This window comes from Convolutriloba macropyga, chromosome 1, assembly GCF_964194025.1.
Source record: "Convolutriloba macropyga chromosome 1, txConMacr16.3, whole genome shotgun sequence".
NCBI classification, from domain to species: domain Eukaryota; kingdom Metazoa; phylum Xenacoelomorpha; order Acoela; family Convolutidae; genus Convolutriloba; species Convolutriloba macropyga.
In genome coordinates, this window is record NC_134468.1 from 55,108,885 (window position 1) to 55,120,265 (window position 11,381).

At 38.0% G+C, this 11,381-nt stretch overlaps 2 protein-coding genes across 2 annotated transcripts; both read left to right on the forward strand.

Moving 5' to 3' along the window:
• The first annotated feature begins 409 nt into the window (after positions 1–409).
• On the forward strand, positions 410–1,712 carry LOC142349807 (uncharacterized). The gene has a single exon (XM_075401590.1). The coding sequence runs from the start codon at positions 533–535 to the stop codon at positions 1,397–1,399; it is 867 nt and encodes a 288-aa protein (XP_075257705.1). The 5' UTR covers positions 410–532; the 3' UTR covers positions 1,400–1,712.
• An 8,757-nt stretch (positions 1,713–10,469) lies between these two features.
• Positions 10,470–11,180, forward strand: LOC142343660 (uncharacterized). Its single transcript, XM_075395193.1, has one exon. The coding sequence runs from the start codon at positions 10,470–10,472 to the stop codon at positions 11,178–11,180; it is 711 nt and encodes a 236-aa protein (XP_075251308.1).
• The last annotated feature ends 201 nt before the right edge of the window (positions 11,181–11,381 follow it).

The following is an 11,381-nucleotide window of genomic DNA, read 5'->3' on the forward strand; positions in this document are numbered from 1 at the left end:
TGTGATGATTGTATTCTATGGGCTGTACATTTTTTATGCAAAACCAATGCAAGTTCGTTCAGCGTGGAATGTTTGAAATCTTGGGTTTTTCTCACTGTAGCCCTCCCCCATCCTGGTTTTTATATAACAGATAGCCCCCCCCTCCCCAAAAAAAACATAAATGTACCATTGAAGGGGGTATATTGATTGACTTCGGTGACGATCTTGAAACACCCGAAGGTTTGTTTCTTATTATTATTTCCTTAAGACCTCAAATAAACTACCATTTTTGATCCTCATTTGCTTTTTATTTGTTTGTACATTACTGTGTGAAAATAGCCAATGGGGGCGTTAAAAGTCTTGGACGGATAGGGGTAGGCAGATTCAATCCTTTCATGCGTCATTCGTGTTACTTGAAGTCTTCGGATATCTTCACTTTAGCCCTTTCAGATGTTGTCTGCCTAACTGTGTTTCAAAAAGAAAGGATATCAAACTCTATTGCCAAACGTGATGCGTTTTGCAAACTTCAATCTTTAAACTCAATCAAATATAGATGCAATGTGCCGATGACATTTTTGCAATTAAAAATAAGCTTATCAGTTCAGTGGATAAGAACTTTTGCGTTGTGGACCAAGATCGACTAAATCAAATTTTGAGTATGTTAGAAGCGTATCCAATGACACAAGCCGAATTAGAGCAAACGAGGATAGGCAAATGTATCAACGAAGTGAGAAAGAAAACTACAGATGCCTCGCTAGCTAAACGAGCGAAAGAATTGGTTAAAAAATGGCAGCGTGTTATCAATTTACATGCCGTCAAAACCAATTCTGACTCACCCAAAATCAGCCTACCTTCATCACTTATAAGCCGTAATCGCGTTACTACTCCTAACCATTCGAACTCTTGTTCACCGACGTCAGATTATACTGCCTCCTCACCTGCGCTCAACTCACAATTATCTGCTAAATACGAAAACGGGATCAAACATACGCCACAGCACAGTGTTGTATGTACCTGTACCTCTTTTGACGAACACATTGTGAAATGCGAAAACGCTAAAGGTAAATATCCTCAAAACGGAACTAATTGCTCCGACTCAGCCATTGTGGAAACCAATGAGAAGAGCCCTGAAACAATTGTGTCAAATAATATACCTGACATAAGCTTAAACCACACAATAAGAACTGAAATTCCTTTTGAAAATCAGAGTGATCAGTTTGTACCTAAAGCTGTGCCAGAACCCCATTCGAGTAAGGGATCAGATGACCAAAAACTGTTTACTTCTGAGAGTTCAGACGTTGTGGAAGGTGTTTTGGGAAACAGTGACAGGGAGAGATGCTTCAGAGAATGGGAGGAGGTTGTGGAGCTCGGAACGGAAGCAGAACCACTTTTCGTGTTACCGTACACTGTAATCGACTGACTTTTGACCCTTATTTTTGTGCAATTTCCGGGGCAGACCTTGACCAAAGTCAAAACCACAGCAATCCTTCTTAAGTCGATGTCGGGCTACTTGGTGCTAAACAGTAATAATCCCAATGATTTTCATTTTGTCCCTGCTACCAGCAAGCAAGGACAACAAAACGTGGCAAATTTTTTCAAAACTCATTACTATCAGCTGCTCTTCGGCAAATTATCGTATTTAATGGCTCGATTGTAGTCGTCTTGAGAAGGTTGTGTCAACCGATTTTCCGGTATTGAAAGTTTTGGGAAATTTTTTGGTGAGGCGAAATATTCGGTAATTGAGGAAACGGAATATGAGCAGTGTACATACATACTGCCAATCAACTAAGTTAGTATCATTTCGGAGTTTAATATTTATCTGAGCCCATGAATTTTGTTGGTCCTGAAAAGGAGACATTTTTTAGACAAACTGCGTTCCCACTCAGTTACTGCTTCTGCTCATCGAAACACTCATGTCAGTTGCGAAAATGACGCAGATTAAATGTTCAGAGTTTGATTTAGAGTTGTAACTCCAATCAAGCTCAAGAGACTAAACGTAAAGAAGACTGCACCAGCAGGCACGTGCTTCACAAATCTTCTTTTGCTACCGTGAAAAATTCGTCCATTTCCTAACCATTGAATTACATCTATAAAATCAACATTATGACTTGGTGTTCAAAGTTACAGTTTTTAGCACGTGCCTCCTGGTACAAAGACTACAGTTCTAAGGAATTGTGCGTTATTGTACCTGATGTTTTGTTTTGTACCACACAATTTGCAAAAATTAAGCTCAAGTGCAATTGATTTAACTGTTGCGAAGGTCAAGAGATCAAGACTTGCATTTTTTCAATCAATTTTTTTTGTTGCTGGAGAACCGCTTAAAACTAATTTATAAAACGCTAGCAATTTTAAAGTAGCGGGCTCTTTTTTAATGAATAGGTTGAAAACAGGTAAAAGCTGAGAGTACAAATCTACAACTAAATGATGATACGAAACTACATTGTTATAAGGACACCTAGAAAGAGTATATTATTCCATGAGGATAATACGTTTCTAGAGTTGCGAATGATTATGGAAAGACGCTAAACAAAATTACTTTACAGAGAATATTCTGGAATTTTTTCACAAATCCTTATGTGGAAGAGAACAAATGCACATGGAGAGTAATTTGCAGATGTGGAAACTGCAACATATTAAAGAAGATAAAACTGATCGGAACTGTAAATTGGGTGGAAACCCAAGAGTCTTACTCCAAATCCTGCAGTACTACTACTACTAATATGGAATATTTAATTGTGGTTTCTGCGTAATCGCAGTGGAACAGCATTAGGCCTACAGTAGCCTGTTCTGTTCTCAGCTGCCCCTTTTCTTGCCACTATAGCCACTTTTTTTGCGTCTGAAACTTTCACGTGGTACCAGCATTGCAGCCAACATTGGTCAGGCTATGGTCAACCTGAAGCTATGTTTAAGTAAGATCACATCCTCACACAGACAGCTTCACAGAGGCAGGCGATTGAACTCTCAATCATTGGCGTGTGAACCACACACCTTACATCTCGGCTATCACGCCACTAATTACGCAGGAGTTGTTCACAATTGAGTCGAATCTGGAACAAAGTTAAGTTTCTTTGAATGAAGATAGACAAGAAAACGTTATATATTTGCGTCGGTTTTTATTATTTTTTCCCTTTCTCTCGCGTATTTTGACAAAAATAGCATTGAACATTAGCGTCCAAAATCACTTCTGTGAACGAAAATCAACAACATTAGTATCGCTCTTCTGTAGTGGTTTGTTAGCGAAGCTAGTTTCGCATCAGGTGGTTTCCAGTTATCAGTTATAACCCGCACCTGATTCTTGCGATCACTTAAATGTTTTTTTGCTAGAGGAGGCGTGGTTTAGGGGTAAGATGTCAACGTCGTTGTCTCCCCATTATTCAAATTTCGTTCAAACTCTGCTCTGTATTTCATTTATCAATAGAATTGACTGTCCTTATTTTGTGTCCAGTCCTCATGGCCATTCTACTGTGCACTGGGCAGTATTCTTTATAGAAAAATACGCATATTGCAATGTTCTCAAACAAACCAAAAGATTGTTTATACTGTAAGTTCACGCTGTCATCTTGTTTCCAGCTACAGCTTTTACGATATGCTTTTTTGACCTTTTTTATTCGTGGCGTAGATTTGGGCTTAGATCTGTGCTGCTGGTTTTTCAAAAATTTATGGGAAACTTTTATAACTTCTGTCGAGAGCTTTCGGCAGTCCGAAGAATGAAAAACAGGCGATCTATGCAGGAAAAAAATATTGCTAGGAGTTAAGTAGAAACAGAGCTTTTCTTAATTAGTACAGTTTTGCAAACAGTACATTTAAGACTTCAATCATAAGAGCTCAGAGGATGAAGTGTCACGCGAATGTCCTTTTTCTTGAGTACCACGGTGGAATGCAGCGGAATATTATCGTGGTAGTTGGCGACTCAACTTTGTTGAAAAGGCCGCCGTTTTCGGAGTACAATAGTGAGCACTGGAACTCTGCACGCAGTTTACTTAGTTCCGAGCTGTTTTTGAATAGTTAATAGCCGCGAAGCGATATTGGGGACATCGTGGTTTCTTACAATTCAAAGAATTTGAATTGTATTGGGGAGCTGTTTTTTTTATAGATCTGTTCACACATTTTCATGATTTTTGAAGTCAAATTGGAGTAGTGATTTTGGTCACGCCGAAACGGGAAGCGGAGCTAAAAAGCCAGTAGTTTCACACTCTAAATTTAATAAAAATTCGCTTAACAAAAATTTTAACTGAACAAAAATTCGCTTTCTCGCTAGTGCTTTTTTTTGTTCACATGCGGCAATTTCACTTTGATTTTTTACTGTTTTTTTTCGATTTTTTGGATCGGATTTTTTTTCTAAATGGTTTCCTTAATCCATTCATTGTTCATTCTAGGCCTAGTTTTTTAATTAAACCAAATTTCCCTTTCTCGTTAGTGGTTTTTTATTTACATGCGGCTTTTTGCCATTGATTTTTTGTATTCTTTATTTTTTGATCTGATATTTTGGAAATGGTTTTCCCCACTTCAATCATAGTCCGTTCTAGGTCTAGTTTTTTGTTTCGTCAATGAAAATTCTTTGAATTGTACGTCAGGACTTGTCCTGCTATGTTTTTTTTATTCGTCGTCTCCATCGATGAGTCTTGCGACCATTGACTTTTTCAATTTCAGTGACTTCTACTGCTTTGCAGTTAGAATTTGTGTGCTTGACGTCCATTTTTCTGCTTTTGGTCAATTGCGTGAATTACCTCACTAAAAAATGACTTCTGAACTCTTAATGAACTTTTATTTTTATGAACATTTACGAGTTAAAGATCAATAGTGTGCATCTAAGTAGTGCCAAACTGATATGCCCTAATTGAGTATTAGAGTCTTTTGATTTCTAATATTAATTTTGAAAAGCTCTTTTAGGGCTTTTTTCTTATAGAGCGTATGTGTCTCATAAAATTGACAGTCCGAATCTAACCCAAAAAGTCTAGAGGTCTATTAAAGGACTGGTGGTCAATCTTATTTCTTTAGTTGTTTCAGTTCCATAGAATGCCACAAGCGTCCATCGCGGCTGTTTTCGTGCAATCTGCCGGCTATGTTTTTGGAGGTTGGTATTCTCTACAACTTCTCGAAAAATTTTATTCATAATGAACTAAAATTTTGAAAAAGGCTTTTATTTTTAACGAATAGTCTTGCTGTTGAGCATAATATGCACTGGGTGATTCTAAACGACTTCAAAAATCAACCAATTGTCGACCGCTCAGCATGGTAGAGGTGGTAGTCTCTAACTATACTTAGTGATCTCTAAGTATGCAATTCACCGAATCCGTTTTGAGGAGACATATGTTCATGGTCTCACCACTCCATCGTCCACCGCAATTTAGACACCATTTCTTTATCTTGGGGCAATGAAGAACTGGAACGTAGAGATCCTGGTTTTTGAAATGAACTAATAAGACATTACTCCTAGCATCGGGTTATGAAAGAGAAACCTGGTGATGTAATACAAGATTTTACGCCAGGTACACTCCATGTGTTTTTATACTCTATCTTTTTATAACGTTTAATTGCTCTCGGTCGAAGTTTGAGGCAATTATGGTAAACGTGTTGGTCTTTTTTAATGCAAAATTTTTGCTTGATCATTTTTGCGCTTTTGTTCTAGAACATTCCATAGACTTTTTGAGTGATTTCATGCTTCACTTTTTATTTTTTGAGTGATCTCAATTGCTCTCATTGAATGATGCTCAAGTGCACATTAATGAAAAATTTTGTCATTTGCTCATCGATGTTTCTGCAATATAAGACTCAATTGAGTGCATTGGGAAAAAGTTATGATGGTTATGATATTGAATGCTGTGCTATTTCACTAGAATGATCTTCGAGGTTACTCTCAATCGGCTGCAAATTGTATGACCCCAACCCAGATTTTTCATAATGTAGTGACTGGAGGCCATTTCTCACAAACCTAGCAAACAGCATTTTAAATCCAATTCTGATTTTTGGACTTTGCCATTAGTACAATTCTTTCATGCAGTTTTTACCGCTGCTCTTGTGATCTTTCGGGATTGTTGTACTCAATCACTCATTTATTAAGTAGGGGTTTATATTTCTAGATGGCATAATAAAATGTTTCTGCTGAATGAAATAGTTGTTACTGCTGCTTTTCCAGTCATGCGTAAAATTACCGGAAAGCAGTCTTGGTTGAATTGGAACTATCCAGGTTCAAACTGAATTGCCAAAATGACGTCTCGTTGGAATACAGACTAATTTTCTTGCTAGCACACAGCACAGATGTACATGATTCTTGTTAATTGCTCTCAAACGAAGCAATTATATTAGTCCTGTTGGTCTTTTTTAATGCATTTTTTGCTTGACCGAGTTTTCGTCTGACCCATTTGACTTTTCGGCCTCAAAAACGGGATAAAAAAGTAGCGCCAAGTGGGCATTAAGTTCTCTTAGAGCCTTTCAGCTCACTGGTCTCCAAGTAAGTGATTCACAGAAACTTTTGGAGACTTATACTTCTGGTGTGAAGGGCGGTTCTTAGAAATTGATCGCCTCACCCCACCCAAGCCCCCCCCCCCCATAATCAGTCCCCCGCCCCCAATCCGCAACCCTGCACATCGTTCAGTACTTAAGGCCTCCGTGTAGCCAAAGATCCCCTCCCACCGTTGCCCCCACTGTTGCCCCCGCCCCGCTGCGCTCACCTCACTCCCCCTTCAATTAAGCTAAATCGTATCTAGCTACTGCCGAAGCCAAGTGCTCGCCGGTAGTTTGAGAGCAATTCCTCCGACGGCAGTCAGTTATATTTTTTAATTGCTCTCGAACGAAGCAGTTATTTTAGTCCTGTGGTCTAATGGATTTTAGTTTTCAATTAATTTTCAAAACACGAATTGAATAAACAACGAGAAAAAATGCCAATTGCCCTCAAGTTTTGAATCTCCATCTATCTCGATTAGATTTATGCGATCTTCCATCAAGCTGTTGCTTCTCTTCTTCAAGAACTTGAAAAATGAAGATAGTTGGGTTTTCTATCACATTTATGATTACTTTATTCGTTACTCCGGAAGGGTAATACCCTAAACAGGGTATTATCCTTTGGAAAAGTCTTTATATGGTATATATATATATATATATATATATATATATATATATATATATATATATATATATATATAAATATATATATATATATATATATATATATACATATATATATTTGTTCTATATACGGCTTATATTTGTTGTAAACTTTAATGAGCATGAACTACATTTCCTGTCATAATTACTAGAGTGTATTTACTATACAATTGTATACCCGGAGTTTGTTGAAAAGAAGTATTGTAAAGCTAATATACATATGCTTTTTTATTTGAATATAAAACTTCAGCTAGAAAATATAGCATGCCTCACAGCGACAAAAGAGGGACTAATAAGCTGTGAAATCCATCATCTTTTCTCTTGAGTTGATCAAAACTAAAAGATCTTCTTATTTCCCTTGCACTTTGAAACTGTCGGCCCTTGCATCCCAAATTCCTTGACCGTTTCGTCTCATAGGCCCGACTTGTCCTGAAAGTAGGATAATATTCCTTTTACTATGAAACAGACTATTAGATGGTGACAGGAGCGGCAACAGTTATTTTTCGAAAATTATTGAAAGAATTTGATCAATGTTTGAAAAATTTCTTGAAAAGTTTCACCTTAAAACAGAACTGCAAGAAATAGAATTCTCGATAGATCTTATTGCTTTTGGCAATCCACATGAATTAGAGACGTCAGCAGAAGTTCATTATGTTTTCGTAGACGAACAACTACTTGTTGTCATTTTCCTCGGCCTAACTATTGCAGAAAGAGAAGTGATTGCAACTAGTTCGTTTGATAACCTAAAAGACCTTGTGTCAGCAAGTAATTGGATAAAGAGGGAAGCTCATTTTGATATGACAAAAACAATATTCGATTTTGCTATTCAATTGTCTCCTTTACAACTCCTTTCAAGTGTTGACTTCAATTCTAACAGCACAAATCACAAAGGCAGAAAGTGAACAAGTGATCTTCAGATGAGAGTGGAGTTCAACGGAAAGAGACAAAAGTAGATAAAAGAAGTGAGAAATCAAATTCAAAGACTAAAAAGTACTGAGGTGAACTAAATCTGATAACACCAGTAAGTTAAACCACCGGTGCTATTTACTTCAATTTTCGTCTAGTGCTATTATTGTGCTGCATAGTATTAGTTAGGGACGCCCTGTAATCGTTAGCAATGGCGCACGCGCAAATTACAGTAATGCCATACTCTGGAACAGAAGAGGAGGACTTTGACGGTCTTGAAAACCTTTTCCGAAGATTTGTAGCAGTTTCAGGGATAAACAACACACAACAGCCAAATTTTCTACAACTGCACTTTCGTGATGCAGCTCTAGATTCTTTCAAACCCTAGCACCCGCCACGCGAGCCAATTTAGATGGCTGTTTCACCGCATTAAGAGACCAATTTGCTAATAGAGATTTGCAAGAAATTAGAGTTTTAATGCTCGAAAGTCAACGCTTTGACCCAGAGACGCACGCCTGAAAACTTTCTCGTAAATCTACAAACGAAAGCCTAGAGAGCATACCGTGAGCCAAATCTACCGGCGGTAGCTCCACTGAATTTAGCAGGACTTGGTGCAGCACCTGCTGCTGCTGAACAAACAAGATTTGACAGAGAAACTGCAACAAGAGATTCACGGCTACAAGCTGCTGAAGATTTCAAGAACGAGCAAATCGAAAAGAATATTCATGAAAGCAATTCCTGGCTACGATCAAAAAATCGTGGGACAATCAGACAACACACCAGTTCATGATTTATGCACGACAATTGGCTATAAGAGAAATATGTCGTAAGGAAGACTACCCGGATGATGGCTTCAACGAAGTAAATGAAACAGTTCGTGAAAACTTGGTTAACACTCTTAGCAAAATAACGCGAACGCAACAGCCAATTGAGAAAAGACTACAAGTCTTAACTAGCAAATTGGATAGCCGCCAAACCAATGCTCCAGCCAACCATTTAACAAATTCCAGTCAACTTCTACAAAACCAATCACCTTCTGATCCGCAAAGATTCTCAAAATCCAGACCACAGTACCGGGGCTACCGAGGGTTCAATCGATCGCCATGGCAAAATAGAGGACGATTTAATAACCCGTCAACAAATTTCCGCCCTAGATTTCAACGAAAAATAAGTCGCCCATACGGACAAAACTACTGACGAAACTTAATAACAAGTTTTAGTGCTCGTACACCCAACGAGCCGTACATTCCAGTAACTCAAACTAGCAGCATATTTTGCTATAAATTTGGATACCCAAACCACAGAGCAAGACATTGCACCCGGGGTCCACCACCTCAGAGAGGTACCTCTTTTCCTTTCAATCAACAAAAAAACTACAGCCACTATTTCGCCAAAAACCCAAAGAAAATCAAAATATAATCTCATCATATGATCAACAAAATGTACTTGAACTAATTAATATAAATCCAAAACAAGCCCAAATATTACCTTATGTAAAACTAAAACTTATACCATTAATATCTCGTAGAGCCCTTATAGATACTGGAGCGTGTGCAAACGTCATTTCTGAAAATCAGTGCGCTGAGCTTAAAAAGGAGACCAACGTAAAAATACAGCAATGTGACACAACACCGAAATGGTCCGAAGCCAAACTAGCAAGAGGTCAACTAATGCAAGTAAAACATGAAATTGAGATGAATTTAAAGTGGCACATAAAACATTTAAAGAAAAATTTCTGGTACTTGAAACATCAATTTCAATACTACTTGGAAATTTTTTTTCTCGTAAAGCATGACATTAGCATTCGACCAGCAAAAACATACTGCAAGTCGATGATTTATCAATAACAATTGACGAAATAAAGCACCAAAATGAACCAAGACGAGTCGTCAGGATCAAAAGAATTCCAATCTATGCCTAAAAAAAATTGCAGCAGGTGAACAAATTACGATCGAATGTACCCTTCCAAACAATGCCAACGACCTGGAATTATTCAGTGGAGTAGTTACACCGAATGAAACGTTGGAACAAGAATTGGATATTGCCTTCACTTCTTCACTGAGTGCAGTCGGGAAAGGAAATATCATAATGATCTCAGCACTGAACATTGCCAATCATGATATAGCTATACAACAAAGAACAGAAGTCGGTAATATTTCCTAACATCAGAGCAAGCAGTCCTCACATCATAAATTAATACAAACTGATCCGCAACTAATTGTATTGGCGCGACTCAGGAACCCAGAGGCAACAATTGCAGAAATTAACCAATTAATTGAAGATGAGACAAGAAGAGGAAAAATACTATCAACTAGACCACCCCAGAATACCACAAACTATGGTTTTAAAATTTCCAAAACTTGTGAAGATCTGGTAACACTTCCACCACTGCAGACACGAATTTACGACGAAATACTAAAATTTCAACAAATGGACAGAATTGACCCTCTCAATAACCAAACCGATAAAGAAAAGTTTCCATGGTAAGACTCAGTTCTACAAGCGGAAAAACGGGAATTAGTAGCGGAGCTGTTATTGGAATTACACATTTTTACAATGTTGGCTACAATACAGAACTGAAAATAAAGTTAAATCTCGAGTATGACCTGCCTCTATACGCACGAAGCCCTGCAACTCCTATTCACTTAAGGGATGAGCTTTATGTGGAACTTGCCCTAATGGACTATTACGGAATAAATACAACATTATCTCAGTCACGTTACAGTAGTCCTTTATTCGCTCATCGAAAGGAATCTGGCAAACTTAGAAAGTTATTAGACCTTAGACGAATCAACAATCTTCCAAAAAACGACTACAGAGACTCTAATATTCCTATCTCAAATATGACAGATGCCACGAATCATTTCGCAGGAAGAACTTTGTTTACTAAAATTGGCTGCTCGCAAGCATATCACTGTGTTCAGATGGCCGATGACGTGCAGTTGCTTGCATTCAGCTTTGCGTCACGAACCTACGCTTATAATTGTCTAGTTCAAGGACTTAGCAAGTCCGTGACAGAGTTCAGCTCTTTTATTCGCCACTACCTGGACTCATGTCTAGCAGCCAACCTCTGTACGCAATTTATGGACGACATAGGCTGTGCAGTAAAAACATTTGACAAACTGATACCGACACTGCTACAGATATTCACATGCATTCGGAAATCAGGCCTCCGACGTTCACCAGCTTAATGCCCAATCACCAGACAACGCATGCTGTTTCTTGGAAGAGTAATAACACCAAAAGGAATTTCACCCGAGAAAGAGAAACTACACTAATTCCTCAAAACAAGTTAGAATGCCTCAAACATTAAAAGAAATAAGACGACTACTCGGATTTGCGCTTTTTTTCAGAAATTTCATTCTAATTCTTGGCATGACTTTACTTCCTTT